Genomic DNA, 25,769 nt, shown 5'->3' on the forward strand with positions numbered 1-25,769 from the left:
AGGAGAATTTCCTTCTGGTCAAATTAATTAATTAATACAAAATACAAAATAATTAATACAACTTAATTGTTTATTAAGTCTGGTTTCTAAATGAGGCAGACTTCATAAAATAAATGTGATATCTTTATCTTTTCTTTTCAGATAAAAGCGCACATGGATACATAGCTGCCCATCCCTCGGTAAGTGAAAAATTGAAAATGGTTTGGGGTGATCAGTGTTTCTGGCAGTCCAATAGGATACCATTGTACAGATTCAGTTTAGATAGAGACTCTTTTAAAAAACAGTTTTTAAAGGTATAATTTAGATCTATAAAATTCACCCATTTTTAAACGTACAGTTTGATGAGTGTAGATAAATGTATATACCAGTGCTTCTGTCACCACAGTCCAGTTTTAGAATACATTTATCACCTCCTAAGTTCCTTTATGCCTGCTTACAGTTATTCCCCATCCCATCCCCATCCCCTAGCTCCAGGCTATTACTAATCTGGTAGTATGGATTTGTTTTTCTGGACATTTCATGTAAATGAAATAATATAGTATGTGACCTTTTGGGATTGGCTTTTTTTCACTCAGCATAATGCTCTTACGGTTCATCCGAGTTGTGTGTTATCAGTAATTTGTCCTTTTTATTGCTAAGTAGTACTCCATGGAATGGATGTGCCACTCTGGTTAACAATTTACCCATGGAAGGCTCTCCGGACCATTGGCAGTTTTTGGCTATTGTAAATAATCTACTATGAACATGCATGTATGAATCTTTATGTAAATAAATGTTTCTATTTCTTTTACACAAAGAATCTTGAAAATAATAATCATAATGATAGTGGCTTCTCTCTACTCAACACTTACAATGTGCCAGGCACTGATATAATAACAGTATGCATTCACTTAACCTTTCTTGCCACCAGATTAGGTAAGTCTTAATCACTGTCTCCATTTTAAAGATGAGTTTCAGAGAGGTAAAATAATTCATCTGAGGTCATATCACTGTACTTTTGAGTGTCACCTGTTCTGATAAACAGATCCAGTGGGGGAAGTGACTTTGCCCAAACTCATATAGTTTTATCAGAGCCTAGAAAATAAGTAACTGAGTTCAAAGTTCTTTTTTTTTTTTTTTTTTTATTTTTTTTTTTTTGAGTTCAAAGTTCTTAGAAGTGATAGAGTATCTGCAAGAATATCCATACACATGAGACAGAAAATTATCTTAGACAAGGCTAACCTTTGTGTGATTTTATTGTGAAATAATTAACATCAGTGAGAGTTTCCTAACTGTTGATTTGAAGAGTCATGGATAACAACCTTTTATAGAGGACAGATGCTGGCCTGCTTAATGTCACCCTGGGTGACAAGTGTGATAGTAGTAGATCATTAATGGTAAAGAGTAAAGGCCATGAAATTGTGGGGAAGTTCCTCAAAAATTAAAAATAGAATTACCATGGGATCCAGCAATCCCACTTCTGGATTTATACCCAAAAGAATTGACAGTAAGTTCTCTCTTTTTTTTAAAGATTTTATTTTTTCATGAGAGACAGAGAGTGAGAGGCAGAGGCAGAGGGAGAAGTAGCAGGCTCCCCGAGAAGCAGGGAGCCTGATGTAGGACTTGATCCCAGGACCCTGGGATCACGAGCTGAGCCGAAGGCAGACACTTAACTGACTGAGCCACCCAAGTGCCCTGACAGCAGGTTTTAAAACATATTTTCATACACTCGTGTTCATAGCAGCATTATTCACAGTATACAAAAGGTAGAAGGAACCCATGTGGCCATCAACAGATGAATGGATAAATAAATGTGGTATATTCATACCATGGAATATCATTTTTTTATGGAATATCATTTAGCCTTAAAAAGGAAGGACATTCTGGGGCACCCAGGTGGCTCAGTTGGTTGGGTGTCCAACTCTTGATCTCAGCCCAGGTCTTCATCTCAGTGTCATGAGTTCAAGCTCCATGCTCAGCATGGAGCCCACCCTTAAAAAAAAAGGAAGGGTATTCTGACACATTGATACATGCTATCACATGGATGAACCTTGAGGACATTATACCAAGTGAAATAATCCATTTATTAAAAGACAAATGTATGATTCTATTTATATGATCTACAGACTACTCTGTATACAAAGTTCAATTTTTGCAAGATGGAAAGGGTTCTGGAGATTGGTTGCACAATACTGTGAATATACTTAACACTACTGAACTGTGCATTTAAAAATGGCTAAGGGCAGCTTGGGTGGCTCAGCAGTTTAGCACCACCTTCAGCCCAGGGCCTGATCCTGGAGTCCTGGGATTGAGTCCCACGTCGGGCTCCCTGAATGGAGCCTGCTTCTTCCTCTGCCTGTGTCTCTGCTTCTCTCTGTGTGTCTCTAATGAATAAATAAATAAATCTTAAAAAAATAAGAATAAAAATGGCTAAGATGGTAAATTTTATGCCATGTATATTTTACCACAATTAAACATAAAAATAGGGATGCCTGGGTGGCTTAGTGGTTGAGCATCTGCCTTTGGCTCAAGTCGTGATCCCGGTGTCCTGGGATCGAGTCCCATATCAGGCTCCCCATAGGGAGCCTGCTTCTCTCTCTATGTCTCTCATGAATAAATAAAATATTTATCAAAAAATAAAAATAAAAAAGTATGAAGGCTCTGTACATAGATGTTTAGTCTTATTGTATGAATTTTTAATGTGATAATGCATAAATATACTTAGTATACCACCTAGCACATACTCTATGTTTATTAAATGTAAGCTAAAGCAAAACTGCCAACCTTACATGATCTACACTTATCTTACTGCCCTTGCTTTAATTAATATCATTATTGTATAATAAATACTAGCTGGGTATTCTGGCAAAGAAATAGTTGGTATTTTTTTAGGTAGGTAGGTCAGTTATTTTAAACACTAATCTGCTAGGACAGTCTTTAGATTGATATTTATTTTTGTCAATAGTTCGTATCTCCCGAAATACTGTCCCTTTCTTTTGAGCTTGCTTCTACTGGTTTTGTTTGTGGAATTTAAACTAAATCTACATAATGATCAAAATATTCCACCAAATCAGAAAACAATGATGTTCTCACTGTTGGGAAATAAAACAACTGGATATTTACTTTTCTCACATATATTTATCAAGTGCCTTCTTACAAACACTAGGAAATCTGGAGCTCATTCTGGTAAGGAAAGAGAAGTGTGTATATAAAAAAACATAATACAATATGGACCATGTTACATACTGTAAAATACGTCCATTTGCTTTGAGAACTCAGAGACAAGAGATTACTTTCAGCTGGGGAGGAAAAAGGAAGCAAGCCCTGGTCTCGAAGGGCTTAAGCTCAGTGCCTGGTACAACATGGGTACTTACATGGTACATATTTGTTGAATGTTGAATGTTGAGTTGAAAAAAGCATCATAAGGATGCCTGGGTGACTCAGCTTTTGAGTGTCTACCTTGGGCTCAGGGCACGATCCTGGAGTCCTGGGATTGAGTCCTGAATCGGGCTCCCTGCATGGAGCCTGCTTCTCCTTCTGCCTGTGTCTCTACCTTTCACTCTCTCCCTGTGTCTCTCATGAATAAATAAAATCTTTTTTTAAAGGAAAAGGCTTCATAGAAAAGGTGACATTTGAGCTAGATTGCGAAGGTCAGGTAGGATTTGGATCTGTGAAAGGAAGGCATTCTAAGCAAAAGGAAAAACATATAAAGGGCACAGTAGTAAGGAGAGCACGAGGACAAAAAGGTGGTTTGAATGAAGACAGATGCAAGAAAAGGAATCCTAGGAATTAAGCCTTGAGCATTAATTTGGAGCCAAATCAATAGCAGCCCTTAAATGGTATTCTAAGAAATCTGGCCTATTTGCAATGATGTGGATAGGGCTAGAGTGTGTTATGCTAAGTGAAATGAGTCACTCAGAGAAAGACAAATACCATATGATCTCATTCCTATGTGGAATTGAAGAAACATAACAGCTGAACATAGGGAAAGGGGGTGGGGAAAGGGAGAGAGGAAAATAAACCATAAGAGAATCTTAAAGGTAGAAAACAAACAGGGTTAATGGAGGGAGGTGGGCAGGGAGTACCAGCTAGAGGGGTGAAGGGTATTAAGGAGGGCATATGTTGTAATGAGCGCTGGGGGTTGTATGGAGGTGATGAATCACTGAATTTTACTCCGGAAACCAATATCGCACTGTATGTTAACTAAGTAAAGCTTAAACTATAAATAAATAAATGAAAGAAAGAAAGAAGAAAGAAAGAAAGAAAGAAAGAAAGAAAGAAAGAAAGAAATCAGTCAATCAATCAATCTGGCTTTTTCCCAGAGAAGCCCTTGGAGTTTTTTGGAACAGGAGAATTAGGCAAATAAAGCATACGCCTTGGGAACAGTTACCTGACAGCACATGTCCAGAGTGAATTAAGGGTGGAAGGTGAGGCTGGTTTTGATTTGTATTTCCCTGACGGCAAGTGATGTGGAGCATTTTCTCACATGCTTGTTGGCCATGAGTATATCTTCTTTGGTGAAATTTATGTTCATGTCTTCTGCCCATTTCATGATTGGATTGTTTGTTTCTTGGGTGTTGAGTTTAATAAGTTCTTTATAGATCTTGGATACTAGCCCTTTATCTGATTTGTCATTTGCAAATATCTTCTCTCATTCTGTGGGTTGTCTTTTAGTTGACTGTTTCTTTTGCTCTGCAGAAGCTTTTTATCCTGATTAAGTCTCAATAGTTCATTTTTGCTTTTGTTTCCTTTGCCTTCATAGATGTATCTTGAAAGAAGTTGCTGTGGCCAAGTTCAAAATGGGTGTTACCTGTGTTCTCCTCTAGGATTTTGATGGATTCTTGTCTCACATTTAATTTAGATCTTTCATATGATTTCACTCATATGGGGAATATAAGAAATAGTGAAAGGGAGTTTACGGGAAAGGAGAGAAAATGAGTGGGAAAAATTAGAGAGGGTGACAAAACATGAGAGACTCCTAACTCAGGGAAACGAGCAAAGGGTAGTTTAAGGGCAGGCGGGCGGCGGGATGGGGTAACTGGGTGATGGGCACTGAGGAGGGCACTTTATGGGATAAGCTCTAGGTGTTACTGTGTATGTTGGCAAATCGAACCTCAGTTAAAAAAGGGGGGGAGGAAGGTGAGGCTGGGTGAAGGGAGACCAGTTGGAGGAGTGGCGCAGGCATCCAGGCCCATAGGTAAGGTGGTCCTGAGGGAGATAGTGGCAGTAGGAGTGGAGATGAGGTTCAAATTGCAGAAATGTTTAGGTTATTGATTGGATTTTGGGATGCTGGAGGAAAGGTCAAGGTCGAAGCTGATTGCAGACCTAAAATGGTACGACGGTGGCCAAAAGGGTGAGGATGCTATCTTTCAGGAGTTACAAAGTTCTGTGAGCAGATGCTGAGTTTTCTATTGGCCAGTTTGGAGTTTGAAGGGCTGGCAGGATTTCCAGGTGTAGTTGTTCACTAAACCGTTTAACTAAGGCTGGGTTTGTATTGATCGAATGAACTGGATTAGATGCTCAAATTTAGATTGGACCTCTTCAGTGGGACTCAGCTACTTAGGAATGGACAATTGAAAGCACCTTGTGCTCTCCTTATGGTTCCAGGGGGAGATTGCACTTGACACTGCTTATGCTTTCTTGCATTATAAACACTCCTAAGTAGACCTAGCTATCCCATAAGATCTGATTTAATAGGATTGGACTATCCCTAATCGACATAGCCTAAACCGATCAGTTTTGGTGTCCTCTAGTGGCCTGTGTGGGAATTAACATAGAAGCAGTTTATTCACTAGATATTTTAAACTAATGACCACATAACTAATATTGAATTCAGCAATACCTCCCATAATCCTGTGACATCTAGTTTACTGCTCACTCATGGTAGTTTCTTTGGTATGAGTGTATTAAACACTAAATACTGTTCAGGGACCTACTCTTCAATTTTAGGCTACTTGTACAGTTGACACAGATTGAGCTTTTGATTTGAAGTACGCATTTATTTTGTTCATCTATATTAGTGGTTCTTTTACTTCAGTGTGTGTCAAAATTGCCTGGACAGTGTGCAAGTCAAAATGGAATGGAGCCCTGAAATCTGTATCTTAACCTCCTTTGAAAAGTGGCCCACAGACCACACTTTGCATTATCTAGAGCCTCCAAGGTCCTTACTTCTAATTCCTTTGGCCATTATCAATGAAGCTCAAAGGAAGAAGAGTTTCCTAAGGTAATTCCTCTAGCTAGTATATGCTCTAGAGCAGGGTTTAATAACTTATAGTCTGTACGGATGGGCTTCCTACAATCTATGAACCCTTGAAGTTATATGGAAAAGCATATACCTACCTGTATTTTTCTGAAGAGATTGTCCAAACACTTCAGAATTCTAAAAGACCCCAGGATCCTGCTCAAGTAGAGAATCACCTCCTTTGCCCCACTGTGTGGCACAAGAAATGTATCCCAGATTTTTAATAAGACAAAAAAATTTTTTTACTTGTTGTTCATCTATTTTTTCCTTTTTGGGCTTTTTTGATTTATTTTTGAATTTTTATTTAAATTCCAGACAGTTAACATACAGTGTAATTAATATTAGTTTCAGGTGTACAATGTAGTGATTCAACACTTCCATATAGCACCCAGTGCTCATCATGACAAGTGCACTACTTAATTCCCATCACCTGTTTCACCCATCCCCCACCACCCTCCCCTCTGGTTATCATCTGAAGAGCAACCAAAGTATCTGTATTCAAGCTTAGACAGATATAGTAATCTCAACCTAGAAGGAAGAGTGTAGCAATATTATACTTGTGGCTCCCAAAAAGACCACCAGCAAAACCTGTTAATAAGCAAAGCTGTTTATTAAACTTTAGCACCAAGAAAGAGCCCTCCCTTTAGAGGGTTTTAGCAGTGTCTTAAAAAGGAGATGTCCAGGGAGAAACTTTACAGGGTTTTAGGGCATGGCTATGTGATTTTATTTTATTTTTAAAAATTCATTTATTTATTTGAGAGAGAGAGTGCAGGGGGAGGGGCAGAGGGAGAGAGAGAAGCAGACTCCCCACTGAGTGTGGAGCTCCACGCGGGGCTCGATCTCAGGACCCTGAGATTGTGAACTGAGCGGAAATCCAGAATCAGACACTTAACCGACTGAGCCACCCAGTTGCCCTATGGCTATGTGATTTTAAAGCAGGTCTTACAAGACAAGGAACAGGTTAGGATTGTGCAGTGTTTATGATGAAATCACTTTAGATTGGTGAAGTGAGAGACTTCAAGAGAGTCTTGGTGAGCAAGCTGTTATTCGTACCAAGTAAAATACTTCAGCTGGTTCAGTCTTATCTTCCAAGAACAAGCATTTCATGGAGTAAGAAGTTGCTATTTTTGCTTCTTCTCAGTATTAACATAAAAACAGGAAAATATACTCTCATTTGATGCTGTGTAACACAGGGAAAAGAAAGTATGCCTAGCCCCAGTATTATTTACACAGGGATGGAGAAGTATGCTGGTCCAGGTCTTACTCAATACGGGGCCAGGAAATAATGCGGATTTCAGTTCTCAGTGCCAACGCCTGGTGTTCTAGGTGTGTTCTAGATAAGCTAATGCTCTCTGGCCTGACCACCATGCAAAACACAATGTCCACTGAAGGCCATGCATTCTTTCCAACCAACCAGCCAACGTGACAGTATAGTGTCTAGTCTTAGATAAACAGAAACATTGGTCTCCCTCCTCCCCTACAAACCTTCAGAAGATGAAAGATGTTAGTTTTTCTAACAGTCCCTTAGACCATCCTCGGGGATGCAGAATGTCTCCCATATGAAATGAGAATAGTGAGGATAGTAACGAATACTAAACAGTGTAGTTTTGCAGGTGGATCTTCTTTAGTGAAGTAGCAACAATTGAGATGTGCCAGGTTACCTTTTGGTCAGTAGTACCAGTCTGATTGGTTTTTGTACCAGTCTGAGAAGCCTAGACCTAGGCCCATTATATTTGCCACCAGGGCAATTTTCAGATCCTTATAGGCAATACATATACTCTCATTTATGGAGGCCACATGATGCATTGTATCAAATATATTAAAGGGCTCCTCTACCCCAAATAATTTTTTGCTATGAACTTTTTAAGTGATTTTTAATATTGATTTTGAAATTATTTGATTATAAGTAACACTAAATTTTTGGTTAGGTATAATTTATTGGAAATCATTTTGACAACTCAAGAGCTGTTGCTGAAGAAGACAATCTAATCTACAATTTGGTTTTTATTTTTTTTTGATATTTTATTTATTTATTCATGAGAGATAGAGAGAGAGAGAGGCAGAGACACAGGCAGAGGGAGAAGCAGGCTCCATGCAGGGAGCCCGACGTGGGACTCGATCCCAGGTCTCCAGGATCACACCCTGGGCTGAAGGCGGCACTAAACCGCTGAGCCACCTGGGCTTGCCCTACAATTTGGTTTTTAATTAATGAAATTTCCATAATTACTAAATAGAAGTCACTAAGTGAAGTTGACCTATAGTTATTCTTCATAGACATGTAATTAGACATTAATTGCTTTAGACTTTATAGTTTTTTGTCACATTTTGGAGGCAATGATTTATTTCTTACTTCAGATATTTTCATAAGCCCGGGTAAAGCTAACTACTCTAGGCATGGTTTATATTGCCTGCCTATATATAATATATAGTATTATATAATACTTGCCTGTAAGATAGCTTTACCATATAAAAGGTAGCCAGTTTATATGCAGGTTCTACCCTTCCACCAGTGAACAGTGATTAGGTGCATTCTTGATCCCCGCTGGCATAAGAAAGCAGAACTTTCTGGAACAGAATAATCTCAAAGCAAACACCAATAACCTAAAGGCAATTTCTAAGTGTGCCCACTGAAATGCTCTGAAGAGTTAGTCTTTCAAAGAAGAAATGGATTTTTTTTCTAAAACCTCAATGTCATTAACACATGTTTCTTTCTACACAGCCACAGTACAATATAATAGTGTAGGTATTTTGGCCAAATTAAGAATAAATATAGGTGTATACATAAGAAAACCAATATTAACTAAGCATATAAATTTCAGTCTAAACCATTCAGTATGTATATCAGGGCAAGCAAATATTCTTTCAAATACTTTCTTATAAATTCTAAGTTATCTTCCTTTTTACAGTAGATAAATCTTGCTGTCTCTGATTAGATATATGATTACACCTTATGGATCTTCCATCAGTTTATACATGATTGTAGAAAATCCATGTTGAATTTTAATCATAGGCTGAGGTCCTTTGATTTAATAGTGTATTAGTAGGCTCCCTGTATCTACCTCAGGAGCTTTGTCCTCAAGAAATGAAAATTCTTTTTAGAATTAGCTTGAGCCAGTATACCCAAAGGTGTCAACAGAATACAAATATAAACACACACACACACAAAATAAAAATTAAAAAATCTTTAATAGTCCTTTCCAACAGAATCAATGTCATAAAAGGTATATATGTAACTTTACATTTTCTAGTAGCCACACTGAAAAAAAAGTAAAAAGAAAAAGGTGAAATTAATTTTAATGATATTTTATGGAACCCAGTGTACTCAAAATTCTGTCATTTCAACATATACACAACATAAAAGAAATGTCTTTCACTAAGGAACTATTTTACAACTTTTTTTCATATTTAACATCTGGTATGTATTTTAAACTTAGTACCCACTTAAGTTATAGCGCATGTAACTGCTCATTAACTATGGACAGCTTGTGGCTGCCATATTGGACAGCACAGACCTGTGTCATTGTTCAGTGATTTTTAAACTTGAACCTGAACCGGAATCACCTGGAAGGCTTGTCATAACATACTATCAGGCCTCACTCGCAGAGTTATGATTCATTAGTGTGGATAGAACCCAAGAATTTGCATTTCTAACAAGTTCCCTGTGATGATGCTGGTCTGGGGACCACACTTTGAGAACTGTGGTCATAGTTCTTTCAAAATTCAGCTTTGGGACAATTTAAGCCCTGCATAAATATGAATGATAAGAATCCATCCTAGATACTATGATCGTTCTTACTTTTGGTGGTGGTGGTGGTGGTGTAGCAGTTTTTAGCATTGCAAATCACCATTTATACCTGTTGGTTAAGACTGAATAATTATGTTGATGAATATTCCTTAGATCTTCATGTCTGTTACTTTCTGAGTGCTTCTTTCCAGGAGGCTGAACAGGGAAGCAACATTTATGGGCTTGCTTGTACTTAGTGAGTATTTGCAGAGCTGTGTTAATACCATATCCATATGCATGCTCTGATCTTTAGGCACAAAATAGCCCTTTTCTGGTTGACAAACTATCAATCAGCGAATTGACAATCTGCCCAGTACAAATTGAAGGCTTTCATAGCATTTTAAAAAGATATTATTCATTGATTTCAAAAACATTGAACTTGCAAATATTAAATGAATAGCTCACTGTTTCTGAGCTCAGTGGAAAATGAAAAGATCTTTAAAATTTTCATGATGTTTATAAACCATGACCTGAATTTACCTCTGAATGTGAGCAGTCCTGATCACCAAACTGTAGATGGTTCTGCTCATTTGTAAAAGGTGCGGTTTTCTCATGTCCCTACATGATTAAATATTTTATTTCCCTTTTCTTGTTTCTGAAGAAAAACAATGAAGAGTTAATACCTGGTCTCTAAACTTTGTTTTTGTCACAAGAGTACAAAAACAGCATCAGAGCCGCCTTTGGCTCCTCCTGTGTCTGAAGAAGAAGATGAAGAAGAGGAAGAAGAAGAAGATGACAATGAGCCCCCACCAGTCATTGCACCAAGACCCGAGCATACAAAATCAGTAAGTCTCGGGATCCCTGGGTGGCGCAGCGGTTTGGCGCCTGCCTTTGGCCCAGGGCGCGATCCTGGGGACTCGGGATCCAGTCCCACGTCGGGCTCCCTGTGCATGGAGCCTGCTTCTCCCTCTGCCTATGTCTCTGCCTGTGTGTGTGTGTGTGTGTGTGTGTGTGTGTGTGACTATCATAAATAAATAAAAATTAAAACAAAACAAAACAAAATCAGTAAGTCTCAAATAACTACTCCTCAGTGGTTCAGGAAATGTCATCTGGAGCAATTGTAGAGTCAAAGTCTAGTGAATCAGCTCCCACCCTATTGAGTATCTACTATGTTCCCAGATCTAGAATATAAGATACAACCTTGGTTGAGGCTGCTCTTCAGGGATATGAGATAGCATGTGACAATTAGAGAATAATACCAAACAATATATAAGTAAGTGCTAAAGTATAGAATTGCTGCAGAAATTAAATTAGAGAAAGAAATCCACATGAATCAAGTAGGAAGAATTGCCTAAGTAGAGACACCAGGACCAGAATGAGCACAACATGTATGGGGACCTCAGAAGACTGGGTCCTGACAGCTTTCAAGCACAGGGTATTTGAGGTAACCTAAAGTTCTTGTTTAATAATTAATTCATCACTTGTCTTTACAGACTTATTGGGGGTAGGGGTTGGGATGTGGAGGAGAGATGAGTAAGCAGAGCACAGAGAATTTTTGGAGTAATGACAGAACTCCACTGCCATAATGGCAGATTATACATTCGTCCAAACCTATAGACTGTCTACCCTAAGAGTGAACTATGTGTAAACTATGGACTTGGGGTGTTTATGACGCATCAGTGTTGGTTCATCACTTGTAACAAATGTCCCACTCTGAGGTCGGGGGGCTGTTGATAATGGGGGAGGCTATGATGCATGGGCACAGGGTGTAGATGGGAAATCTGTACCTTCCTCTCAACTTGACTGTGAACCTAAAACTGCTTTAAAATTTTGTCTTAATTTACAAAATAAAACCTCATTGACATGGCAGCATCTAGGCTTGGCCTATTGTTTTCATCATAGAACTTTTTCCCTTATCTTTAAGATCTACACCCGCTCTGTGCTGGAATCCATAGCTTCACCAGCAGCACCAAATAAAGAGGCCACACCACCTTCTGCTGAGAACGCCAATTCCAGTACTTTGTATAGAAACACAGATCGGCAACGGAAAAAATCCAAGATGACAGACGAGGAGATCCTAGAAAAGCTAAGTGAGTTGGTTGTTTTTTGGTTTTGTTTTTGCCATCGTTACTTACTTCATAGGATGGTCTCATAAACCATTTAAAATGGGAACCGAGGGACGCCTGGGTGGCTCAGTGGTTGGGCGGCTGCCTTCAGCTCAGGTTGTGATCCTGGGATTGAGTCCCGCATCGGGCTCCCTGAGAAAAGCCTGCTTCTCCCTCTGCCTGTGTCTCTGTCTCTCTCTCTCTCTCATGAATAAATAAATAAATCTTTTTAAAAATAAATAAATAAATAAATAAATAAATAAATAAAATGGGAACCGAGCCTTTAAAATTTGGGCCTCCTTGCATAAACTCCAGGCTTCCTGAAGTCAAAAGGTGTAAAGGTTTGAACTTGCTGTGTATTCCAGATCACTCCTTCCCCCACACTCCGAATCTGACAGAAACTAAGTATTTTCACTTGAAAAAGTCAATTAAGGTGAAAACTTGACACGATGATTAAACAGTGAGTTTTATTTTAAGATGACACTCTGAAAGGAATAAAATAATCTGATGATATATATTTTGATCATCCCCCAAGGTCTCCCAACTGATCAATCATGATAGACAAGTCAACCTCAAAGCCCAACACAGTCAATCAAAACCAGCAACCACAGTAATACCATCTTTTCTCTTAATTTAGGAGTATTTCTATGTGGAGAAGGGGGGCAGGGCCAGCAAATGCTAGCAACCTCCCTCCCACGGTATCATATTGTGTACATCGTGTGCACACACACTCATTCCAGTTTCATGAAATAGTCCTCTTTCAGTTAGCTTTCTGAGCCAAGGAGATTTAAGAAAAATACATTGCTGAAATGAGTCAAAGGTCTGTGAAGCATATTTATTAAACTCATACTACAGAAACATCTAACAAATTGCTAGTTATCTGCAATCAGTGCCCCTATTCATCCTTCACTGACTCCTATTCATCCTTCAAAACCCAACTCAAAAGTTACCTTCTCAGGAAAGCCTTCTTTGCCCCTCCCAGTCTGAGTTAAGGGCTATTCTCTTTACTGCCTTTATGGTAGCAAATCACACCACACTAGTCCGATCTCTTTCCCTTAGACTTGTGAGCTTCTCAAGGGAAGGGACTGAGTCTCCTTTTCCTTTATGTCCAGCTTCTGATAAAGTGCTGCATAAAAACACATGCTTTTTGAGTGAATGAATGAAAAAACGAGCAAAACAAATATGAGTCTCTCCTCATATGTTCTATGCAAGAATCTTTGGAGGAAACCATAGAAAAACAATTTCCAACCATCAAGAAACTTACAATTTTATTTGGATGACAAATTTCAGTAATGTCATACAACTAGAGAACAGGAAGCTGTCTTGTTTCATGCAAATTTCCAACTAAAAGACCTCAGGAAAGGAAGAGAGCCACAGGGAGACTCATAGGTGGTGGTGGGGCCGATTTGCCCTTCAGGAAATATTTGGCAATGCCTGAAGACATGTTTATAGTCTGAGCACAGGGAGTGCTGCTGGCATCTAGTGGATAGAGGCTAGGGATGCTTCTAAAATGTTCACAATGCTAAGGACAATCCCCTCCTTTCCCCTCTGTGACAAAGAATTCTTTAACACAGAATGTCAGCAGTGTTGAGGTTGAGACATTCTGGGGTAAAGGTATTTGGAAAGGCAAAGGTCTGGGCTGCAGCTGGGAGTGAGTGTTTGGAATTGAGTTCACTGAGACTTCAGCCAACTGACTCTATGTGATTAAATATGACTCTAGTGAGAATAACAGTAGTAATAGTTCGCATCTATTGAGCACTTTCTGTGCTGGCCACTTTACATACACCATGAGGTTTAATTTTCAGAATAATACCTTTCATTAGATTTCAATATCCTCATTCTACAGATCAGTGAAAGTAAGCCTCAAAATACTAAAATGACCAGATCACCAAACTAATGAGTGACAGTGTGAACTCAAATCTGTTTGCTTCAAAGGTGTGACACTAGTTCCATTACGCACTTTGCTTCTGTGTATCCCCATCTGTTTCTATATGGAAAAGAGAAGGAAAAAAGAAAGAATTGCCTGGATGATTTCTGTCAGTTATTCAGACAGTTACCTCAATTTTTTTCTTTATTTTGTCCATGTAGACATGACCTATGATATTGTATTAGGTTCTAAAAATCAGGGACACCTGGGTGGCTCAGCAGTTTAGCGCCTGCCTTCAGCCCAGGATGTGATCCTGGAATCCTGGGATCGAGTCCTACATCATGCTCCCTGCATGGAACCTGCTTCTCCCTCTGCCAATGTCTCTGTCTCTCTCTCTCTGTCTCTCTTTCTCTGTCATGAAAAAAAATAAATCTTTAAAAAAATAGAAAACAAAATAGGATAAAAAATAAAATAAAATTCTAACAGTGTTGCTTTCATTAAAACAATGACTATTATGGGTATGTTTCAAATCCCAATCGATTTGTTAAAACGAAAATGCTTTTCTTACATTCACTGACAGAGAAGCATTCTTCTCTTGGGCCAAAATCTGGCTTTGCTTGCAAATCCTAGCGGTGCTGGATCCATGGTTTCTCTCATTGCTTGTTTATTCTGCCCTGCACTGAGCAACATGATGAAGAGGAGAAAAGTGCCTTTGATTACATTTTAAATTAAGAATTGGGTGTTTTCTTCTCCAGTGGAGAAAGCTCGGGCCTCCGGAGACTCATTTTTCTCTCCAGTCAGTAAGCCACCTGTAACTGCCAGCCTGACCTCACACTTACAGATCTTGACAGGGAGAACCTGTAGAAAAATGGGGGAGTGCTTTTCATGAAGCAGGTCCAGGCAAAGCTATACCATCAAGTCTACAAAGTGATTCTTTCCTGCTTCTGCTGCACCTCTGTGTGTGCACCTTCTGTGTGCCCTCTTCTCTGCCACAGACTCACTGTATGACATCAGACGATTTATTTCACCCCTCTGAGCCTCAGTTTCTTATCTGTCTGACAGAGATAAGAATCATAACTGCACTCTGTCTATAAGATAGATTTTATGTAGCTCAAACTATGACTAAGAGTAGTATTGGAGTCAGAAAGGCCCGGATTCAAATGACAAGCCCTTTGCTTGTGTTTCTTGGGCAAGTTACTTAACTTTCCTTGACCTCTTTTTCCTCACCTAAAAAAATATATATATATACATATATATATACACACACATATATATTTATTATATATATTTATTTTTATAAATGTATAATTTATTATATATATTTTTATATGTGGAGATATTAATAGTACCAACCTCATAGCATAATAGTAATTAAATGAGAATAGGGCATATAAAAACTGTCCCTGGTACACAGTAGGTGCTCAGTAAATGGTGATGACTACATGAGTATAAAGCCTTAGTAAGATAACACACTAGGCCAGGCTTTATAATGAATCATAAGGGAGTCTTAGTCATAGGACCAGACTAGCTGTGTGTTCTTAGGCCAATCACTCAACTCTTCTGAATTTCAGTTTCTTCATTTGAAAAGTGGACATAATATTAGTACCAATGTGATAGGGATTTCACGAGAACTAAATGGGATAAAGTATGTAAGGCACCTAGCACAGTACATAGTAGTATAAATTTATTATGTAATTTTTGCCAAATGAGAGCAACCATATTTTGCAACATAAAAAAGTGGAGTCTTCCAGTGGGACACAATATTTGAAATCAGGAATAAGCCAAGATGTATGGTTCCTATACGAAAGTCATCGAGTGAATCAAGGCCCCCGTTGGAGTTCGGGGAAGGAGTAAAGGAGCCTGCACTGAGAGGCAGAAGAGAGGAAGATAGGAGACAGAGGTAGAGCAATAGCCTACATCCCATACCCAAGTGGAACCCACCATAATCATGGTGAAGAGGAGAGGGCAGCATCATCCTAGGCTCAGAGATCCCATTACTGTGAGATTGGAAGCCCAGACCACAGAGCCGCCAAGCTACTCCTCTTCCATGCAAATGCTGATTGTGGGGGCCAGACCATGGGATCATTAATAGCTGAAATAAACAGATCATATTTCAGTTTTATACAGACAGATAGCCTGGGTCTGGCTTGTTCATTGTGGTCTGTCTGAATCTATTGGAAAATAAAGAAACCCCTACATTTTAGAGAAAATTTCCAAAAGGCGCTGTCAGCAAAATGGTGCAAGGCAGGAAATTTGTCTTGGGTCCCACAGTCAACTCCTCTTTTTGTCCCTCCCTTTCTCCAGCATTCTCCACTCAGAACTCTTCTAATCTCCCACTCAGATAGGACTAATACTAATTTAGAGAATTATTTTGCTTTTTCTCAGGAATCAAAACTTTCTCAGTGCGCTAAAGGAATCCTTTTAATGATCAGAGTTCAACTTAGTTTCATACGTAGGAAGAGACACTGATAGACTCTTCTGCCACTGAAACTGCATCATGAACCCTATTTTCAAATACTGCTATTTAGTCATTTCTTAAATCCTTACACTTTTAAATGAATAGTTGGTTTCTTATTGAACAAATTGCCCCAGTAGGAAATTGTTCTTGCATTGCTATTTTCCCCCCTTTTGATTTTGAGTTGCTGCCTCTTGTCACTGTTTTCTACTATTGTGTCATGGTGGCTTCTCCTCCTTTCCTTCGTGTAATTTATAAAAACAAATTACAATGGTCCTGATGAAACAGGTCATTTGAAAAGCTTATTTTGTGATTGGGAATTGTAAACAAGACCTCCTGTGCATTTGCCTTACATCAGTAGATGGCAGCACACCCTCTCCTGTGAAGGGTAGTGGACGTGGAGACGCCATTTTATTTGTACAGCAGTTAAATTCAGAGGCAGAAGCTCATCAAAATTGTTGTCTTTTGGTAATCTTCATGAAAGGATTTATTTCCAGGTTGTTTTTTTTTTAAATTCTGCATTCCAAGGAAATAAAGGTTAAGTAATTTACTACCACAAAACCTCATTGACTGAACCCTGCCAATTGAAATTGGTCATAATTCAGAAAGTGGCTTGGGCTAAAGCTTATTTGCTTTTATTCAGTCTATGGAAAAGAATTTGCTCAGCAACTTAATAGTAGAACTTTCTTAGAAGACTATAAACTCCTTAATAAAACAATGGTTTCAAAGGACTTTAAAATTGTCATTTTGTTACAAAAGAAGAAGACGACAACAACAACGACAAAGAAGTAGTAGTAATAGTAGTCGTCGTGTCCAGGCCCCTATCCATTAATAGCTGACTTGAGTAAGAACGGTTCTCAGTGATGTAGAAATCTATAAGACAATTTGAAAGATGAAGTGGCAATTCAGAAATTGTTAAATTTGTGGCATTCTATAGTCGTAACTCAATTAAAATACATTCTCCAACCTCTCTCTTAAAATATGGGGCATTTACCAAAGGAAATGCCTAATTTTATTTGAGTTCAATTCAACAGACATTTATTGAGTAATTCATGTATTTCTCACATAACATTGTTTGAGGAGGTACTGAGGATACAGAAATGAATGAGACCTGACTTTTGTCTTTAAGACACAATCTGTAACAGGATGTCAAATATGTAGAGATGGGTACATGGTGTATTAAGTGTAGAGAAGCAGAGTAAGTGCAAAGGTGAGAGAGAGAGAGAGAGAGAGAGAGAGAGAGAGAGAAGATACAGTAGTATAGAGAACAGGAATTTTTTTTTTAAATTTTTATTTATTTATGATAGTCACACACACAGAGAGAGAGAGAGAGAGAGAGAGGCAGAGACATAGGCAGAGGGAGAAGCAGGCTCCATGCACCGGGAGCCCGACGTGGGATTCGATCCTGGGTCTCCAGGATCGCGCCCTGGGCCAAAGGCAGGCGCCAAACCGCTGCGCCACCCAGGGATCCCGAGAACAGGAATTATTAACTTTATTCCAAAAAATCAGGGAAGGCTTCCTTGAAGAGGCACCATTGAAGCTGAATTGAAGCATAAATAGGAACTTGGAAATTTAAGAAGGACATTCCAGGCAAGAGAATAGTAAGTATAGAAGGTATGAAGGCATATGTCTAGGAGTGCTAAATTATTCAACATCACTTGAATATATAATTGGTGGTAGGTGGTGGGACTGGAGTCGTAAGAGAAGAAGCTCAACTGTCAAGCAAGAGCTAGCTGTTCATGAGCTGCAATTTGTTATGGTCAAAGCAGTGAAGGTCTAGTGGGGAAGGGGTGGATAGGATAAGAGACGGAGAATAAAACAAGAGTCAGATATAAAGAGCCTTGTACTCCATGCCAAGGAGTTTAGCTTTACCCTGTAGGCATTGGGAGAGCCATCGAGGACTCCTAAACCAGAGAATCTCATGATCGGGTTTGCACTTAACAGCATCCTACCAGAGAGAGGTGTGGAGTCTGGACTAGAGTGTGAAGGGGCTGGCAGTTGGGAGTGCAATTAGGAGGATGTTGGGATAGCCCAGACAAAAAATGATGAGGGCCCAACTAGAATAGTAGTCACAAGGAAGGGACAAAATGAGAAGGTCTCTAGGAGGTGAACAGATATAAGCACAGGACTTGGTGGACAACTGCGTGGGGGTCAGTGAAGGTGAGGGATGAGACAGAGGTGACTTCCAGATTTCATACTCTGGCTACTGAGTAGACAGATAGCAGTACCATGGACTGAGATTGGAAATGCAAGAGAAAAAGAATTATAACAACTCACATATTGTATATGTCTTATTTAACTTCACTGAAACATGGACTACTGTTGTAAAAAACAAACCACCACTACCAACAGCAACAACAAATCTAACAACTTGATGAACAGTACAGGACTGAAATTTTTTTAAAGAGTTTATTTATTTATTTATTCATGAGAGACACAGAGAGAGAGGCAGAGACACAGGCAGAGGGAGACGCAGGCTTCCTGCGGGGAGCCTGATGTAGGACTCGATCCCAGGACCCCGGGATCACGACCTGAGAGGAAGGCAGATGCTCAACCACTGAGCCACCCAGGTGCCCCCAGGACTGAAACATTTATTTTTTTAATTCAAAATATACCATCTGGGATCCCTGGGTGGCGCAGCGGTTTGGCGCCTGCCTTTGGCCCAGGGCGCGATCCTAGAGACCCGGGATCGAGTCCCACATCGGGCTCCCGGTGCATGGAGCCTGCTTCTCCCTCTGCCTGTGTCTCTGCCTCTCTCTCTCTCTCACTGTGTGCCTATCATAAATAAAAAAAAATTTAAAAAACAAAATATACCATCTACTGGTAGTTCTGAATCAACACCAGGTATTGTTTGTAGCACACAGTTTAGCACTTGAATACATACTTTCTTGTCCTCATTTATTTGGTCAACAAATACCTATTCAGTGATGGCTGTTATTCTAGGCACTAAAGTTACTTGAATGAAAAGACAAGGTTCCTCCCCTCAAGAAGAAACATGAGAATCTCAGAGGCATGAGAGAATAATTCACAAAATAGGATGACTTGAGATAATGTTTAATAAATAGGAATTCGTGGGTTAGCCAGGAAAGGGAAAAGGGGAGCATCTGCAAAGACCTAAGCCTTGGATAGTGATAGCATTACTAGGACTTAAAGTAGGAGGGATGAGGAGTAGAGGAATTACATGAGATTAGTATGGTTAGGTAGGGATTGGTTGGTGGTAGAGAGTAAAGAGCCCTCTATGCCAGACTAAGAAATTTGAACTTGATTTTGTAGCGAGGAGGAACTTTTGAGAAATCACAATTAAGAGTGAAATCACTCTGAAGTAGGACGACTGTACATCTCAGTTTACCCAGGAAAAGTCTTGGTTTTGGGAATTACATGGTTACCCTATTCCAAAAGTGTTGCAGAAGATAGAGAAGGTAGAGTGTTGAGGTAGGTAATTACTAGTGCAATTGTTTGGACAAGAAATGTCAAGGGCCTGGAGCTATGGCAGTAGCCATGGCATGAAGAAGAGGGAATGAATAAGAGCGACAATGAGAAGGTAGAATCTACAGACCTTCTCTTGATTAGTTCGTGGTGTAAATCTTACCCTACTGACTCTATGCTTCTTTAGAACAGGAGCCATGATAGTAAGATATAACTCAAAGGTAGTGATACTGATATGTTTGCTTTAAAAAAAAAAAAAAAAGGAAGGGAGAGCCACAGGCATCCAAATAAATGATTCCCTTCAAGGCAGTCCACTTGAGAAGCTGAACCCATATTCCCATGATGCTGCTGTGGCCTGGAATTTTTCTGCACCTATTTGAGCACTGCGTTGAAGAGTCAATGGCACTTATTTCAGATTTGTCCTGAGTGGTGGCAAGGATTCATCCTCTGACTACAGGATTTGTTATTTTGAATTAACAAAACCAATGTTTTTTTTCCCCCAGAGCCACACATGATAAATTAATGTTTTTCTTGCTTATGACCTTACTCTACAATGTTTAGAACAGTCTATAGAAACACAGAGTAGATTGGTCATTGCCTAGGAATGGGTTGGAAAGCCAAGGGTGGGGTGCAGGCACAGGTAGGGAATGAAGAGTGACTGCGAACAGGTACAGGTTTCTTTCTGGGATGACCAAAATGTCCTAAAATTAGACCATGGTGAAATTTAATAAATTTGCACAACTCAGATAATTTACTAAAAGCCATTGCATTGTACACTTGATTTTTTCCTTTTTATCAAAAATATTTGGCACTGCTTTTGCTGCATCCCAAGCAATTTGATAGGTTGTATTTGATTCTAATTTAGTTCAAACTATTTTTAAATTTCTCTTGAAGTGTCTTCTTTCACGCGTTTTATTTAACTATCTTGGAATTTTCCAATCATCTTTCTGTTATTGATTTTTAGTTTATATCCATTATGATTAGAAAAGGCATTTTATACGATTTCAATCCTGTAAAATTTGCTAAGGTTTGTTTTGCTTAGCAAATGGTGGTCTACCCTGGAGAATGTTCCATATGCACTGGAGAAGGATGTGTATTCTTCAATTGGTGGGTGAAGCGTTTCTGTATATGTATTAGCTCCAGTGGATCTAGAGTGTTTTTCACTTCCTCCATTTCTCTGTTGATCTCTCTGGCTGTTCAATCCATTATTGAAAGTGAGCTATTAAAGTTGCCAACCATTTTTATATTGCTGCCAATACTTCCCTTCACTTTGGTCGATGTTTGCTTCATATATATGGAAGCACTGATGAATTGTACCCTTTATTTTTTAAAAATAATTTATTTATTCATTCACGAGAGAGAGAAAGAGAGGCAGAGACACAGGCAGAGGGAGAAGCAGGCTCCATGCAGTGAGCCCGACGTGGGACTCCCTCCCGGGTCTCCAGAATCGTATCCTGGGCTGAAGGTGGTGCTAAACTGCTGAGCCACCTGGGCTGCCAGAATTGTACCCTTTAAATGAGTGAACTTCATGGTGTGCAAATCATATTCCAGTAAAGTTGTTAAAAAATACATGGAGTGCAGGTAGGCTCCTGGGTTTGAGGATGCAGGTTTTCAGAAAGCATGAGTCTCATTACTTTATGATTCAACTTTGTTCTTTATTAGACCCCATCACCCTTAGCACAGTACTGGGTTCATGGTAATTGCTGAAGAGGTACTTGTCCAGCAGAACTAAATGTAGTGTAGTGCTCAATTTTGCTCCGATTCAGGCAAGATAGTGATTTTATTAAATAGTGCATATAAGATCTTAGATGTTTTTATCTCCAAATCTACAGTATCCTTTTTTGGGAACTTTTTTAAATGTTGAGTTGTGTCCAGTCCTTTTTGTTGATCAAACATCATCAATTTTGACTATAAAAGCAGCATGGGTTATTACTACTACTTTAATTAATATATTACTGTTTGTTACTTTAATAAAATGTATTATTAGCCATATAAATTATAGAAATTGCATGGGAATATTGCTTCAGTGTTTTATTTGTCATTGACTCTAGCATTGCAAATTTTAGTATGAAATAAAGGGAAATGAACCAATCAATTTAAATCTCTCTCTCTCTTCTTCTCTCCACCCCCCCAAATTCAGGAAGCATTGTGAGTGTCGGTGACCCAAAGAAAAAATACACAAGATTTGAAAAAATAGGTCAAGGGTAAGTGATTATTGAAAGATAAGCACCAGAGATATACATTCAGATTCAGTAATAGCCTAGGTTATATTTATGTTCTGCGTTCTCAATATTGGTCTTTCTAGCTGACAGAATGGTAATTAATCGAGGAACACATCCTGCTGGAATCTGCACTAATGTTGAACCAAGAGCAAATTGTTTAGGGACATTTTAATCCTATATAGTTAGAAGATTCACACTGATTTCCCTGGAAAAGTAGTAGGGTTATAAAAACCTCTAACTTGTTTTTTTTTTTTTCACATGTATAAATTATTTATTTATTTATTTATTTATTTATTATTTTTAAAACCTCTAACTTGTATGAAAATCCCCTTTATCCCTGTCTCCCCTATATCTCTATGGATGTTATGCTTAAGATCCTGTTTCATTGTCAAACTGTAAAGTGACAGAGTAGGGGCAGGGAAAGTCCTTACTGAATAGTCCAGAGGAGGGCAGAGTTGACTATTCAAGTAAGGAGGAAACAGATCAATAATCCCTAAATGATATGGAATTCGTCATTTTCATTTAGCATGCTTGTTAAGAATAAAGATCCCCAGGCCTGACTGCCAGAGATTTGATTCAGAAGTCTGGAGTGGGGCCCATGAATTAGAACTTTGGAAAAGTTCCTCAGAAAATCCTGATCCTCAGCTAGACAAGGGAACCAAGGGCCAGATCATTCACTAGAGCTAAGGGTGGGAGTCATCAGTTCTCTAAGTCAACTCTAATTAGGCATGTTTCTCAGATCTCAGTATGAAACTGAGAGTAGGCTACAGTGTTAGAAACGGGGAAATGTTGTTTTTTAAAATCAAATGAAGTGCTCTTAAGAGGTGTCCTTAAATGGGGAAGGAGACAAGATATTTAGATGGATCAATTACTGTATGCCAGGAACCAAGATAATACCCCAGAGGCCTCCTGGCTGAGAAGGAAGGGATGCAGCCAATGTGCCTACAGAATTATGCTAGCCCTTCAGCCAGTGGAATCTATTTTCAGATAAAGGAATGGTAAATTTCTTCTTCAGGTACTTCATTGCTTTTTCTTGGATTTTTGTATTAAGTTTCTTTTGAAATTGCTGACTTATCTCAGAAAATAAGGGAAAGCATTCATTAGATATTTTGGCTTGAGAGTAAGAGTCTTGGGGCACTTGTGGGGAATGTGCCTGGTTTCTTTCTTAGGTAGGAAAATCATAAGAGGGAGGCAGAAGCTCAGGGAGAAAGATATAGCCAAGTCTTTTCTTCCAGTGGAAACCATAATGCTGCTGCATCTGGACTCTCTAGGGGGTAAGATACATACCTATTTGTGCTTTCACTTCTTTCTTTGTCATTTCCTATCACTGGTATTCTTATTTGCTCATGGAAAAAAAAGAGTTTTTTTTCTCTAGGGACCCCCATCACCTAACCAGTCAAATCGTATTTCTGCCCATTGCTCTAGAACGAGGCTATCTACACAGAACTTTAGGTGATGATGGAGATGTTCTATATCTGTGCTGTCCCATACAGTAGCCAGTAGCATGTGTGGCTTTGGAGCACTTGAAATGTGTCTAATGCAAATGAAAAACTATGTATTTAATTTATCTGCCTTTCATGCATTTATTGAGTGCCAGTTATGTGCCAGAACTTTTCTAAGTGCTGGAGAGACAGAGATAGGTAATGATATGCGCCCTTGGGGAACATAGAGTCTATAGTGGCAAATGCTTGATAGAGGGATACATAAGGTACAAGAAATACATTGAGACAAGTCTACTCACTCCACTTGAGTGCAGGGCAGGGTAGGCTTCTGTAGCCATTATTTCCCACCAGGAATTTTCTTTCTTCTTTTTTTTTTTTCAAGATTTTATTTATTTATTCATGACAGACACACACGGAGAAAGAGAGAGAGAGAGAGAGAGAGAGAGAGAGGCAGAGACATAGGCAGAGGGAGAAGCAGGCTCCATGCAGGGAGCCGGATATGGGACTCGATCCCAGGACTCCAGGATCACGCCCTGAGCCGAACGCAGCAGCTTAATTGCCGAGCCACCCAGGTGTCCCCCTTCTTAACTTCTAAGTAAGGAAGCTGTACCCTTCTAGTCCGTATATACACCTAAATTTGCTTTCTTAATGCCCAAAAGGTAAACACTTCAAGGCCACTTAAAACAACACAGTATGAAGGGGACTTTAGAAAGCAAAAGTTGCCTTTTCGATCTTACTGTCATCTTCTGGTTGGTTTTTGGGTAGAACTAACAATAGGAAGGGATACACAATCCACAGAGAAACAGCAGTTAAGATCGTTGCTGTTCAATATGGTAACCCTGTGACCAGTGAGCGCTTGATGTGTGTGGCTTCTCCAAATTGAGATATGCCACAAGTATAAAATATGCTCTGATTTCAAAAACTTAGGATGAAAAAATGATGCAAAATATCTCATTAATAAATTATGTCTTGGTTACATGTTGAAGTGATATTTTACATGTATTGTGTTAAATACAATGTATTATTAAAATTAATTTTCTCTTTTAACCTTTTTAGAATATTATTCCCTCCGCAAAATTTAAAATATGGGTCACCTTATACTTCTAATGGGCAGCACTGCTCTGGTTGTAGGTCTTAATGGAAGCTATTTATTTATTTAAAAAGTAGGGTTTTTTTTCAAGAGTTGTGTTTTGGGGAGTGCGAGGTAGAAGATGTTATAATTTTGTTTTGATCGTGCTTTCCCACTAAGACCCAACTGAGCCAAACGAGCACTGAATTTTTAAAAAGAAAAAAGTAAGAGATGGTTTCAAATATCTCCCAGATACCAGGTAATGAAGCAAGACTGATTTCTCCAAGAACAAATATTAGGCCGCCAAGCAACTTTGCATACCAAAGAGATTTCCCCTCCTGGTTATTTATGCCTCTGACCTCTGAAGGTGCAAAAGGAAAGTTGTATTTCTTCATAACTTTGTAAAACCTTTATAATCTGAACTGAAAAGTTAAAGCAGAACTCCTGCCTGCCACTGCAGAAAGGTCCGTTTTAAATTCCCAGCTAGTTCATCATTTTAAAGAATGTTGAAGGGATCCCTGGGTGGCGCAGCGGTTTGGCGCCTGCCTTTGGCCAGGGCGCGATCCTGGGGACCTGGGATCGAATCCCACATCGGGCTCCCGGTGCATGGAGCCTGCTTCTCCCTCTGCCTGTGTCTCTGCCCCTCTCTCTCTCTGTGTGTGACTATCACAAATAAATAAAAATTAAATAAATAAATAAAACATTAAAAAAAAAAAAAGAATGTTGAAGCCCATAGATAGTTCACTCATGTGCCAAATTCACCTTTTAAACAAGTCCTTAGAGGGATCCCTGGGTGGCGCAGTGGTTTGGTGCCTGCCTTTGGCCCAGGGCGCGATCCTGGAGACCCGGAATCGAATCCCACATCGGGCTCCCGGTGCATGGAGCCTGCTTCTCCCTCTGCCTGTGTCTCTGCCTCTCTCTCTCTCTATCATAAATAAATAAAAATAAAAAAAATAATAAATAAATAAATAAATAAATAAATAAATAAATAAATAAATAAACAAGTCCTTAGAGGGCAGCCCCGGTGGCTCAGAGGTTTAGCGCCGCCTTCAGCCCAGGGCGCAATCCTGGAGTCCCGGGATCAAGTCCCACGTCAGGCTCCCTGCATGGGGCCTGCTTCTCCCTCTGCCTCTCTCTCTCTCTATGTCTCTCATGAATAAATAAATAAAATCTTTTTAAAAATTAATAAAAAATAAACAAGTCCTTAGAGGGGAAGGAGTCTCTTCCTCCCTCCGGTGC

General features: G+C 39.2%; 1 protein-coding gene across 17 annotated transcripts in view; it reads left to right on the forward strand.

Annotated features, from left to right (window-relative positions):
• PAK3 (p21 (RAC1) activated kinase 3) overlaps positions 1-25,769 on the forward strand; it is a 571,264-nt gene that overhangs the window by 494,716 nt on the left and 50,779 nt on the right. For all 17 annotated transcript variants that reach the window (XM_049107809.1, XM_049107808.1, XM_035711477.2 and 14 more), the window contains 4 exons: positions 142-179; positions 10,658-10,789; positions 11,869-12,034; positions 21,938-22,001. In XM_049107809.1, coding sequence (XP_048963766.1) covers positions 142-179; positions 10,658-10,789; positions 11,869-12,034; positions 21,938-22,001 — 400 coding nt within the window. The remainder of the gene's footprint in view (positions 1-141; positions 180-10,657; positions 10,790-11,868; positions 12,035-21,937; positions 22,002-25,769) is intronic.

This window comes from Canis lupus, chromosome X (genome assembly GCF_003254725.2).
Source record: "Canis lupus dingo isolate Sandy chromosome X, ASM325472v2, whole genome shotgun sequence".
Taxonomy (NCBI): domain Eukaryota; kingdom Metazoa; phylum Chordata; class Mammalia; order Carnivora; family Canidae; genus Canis; species Canis lupus.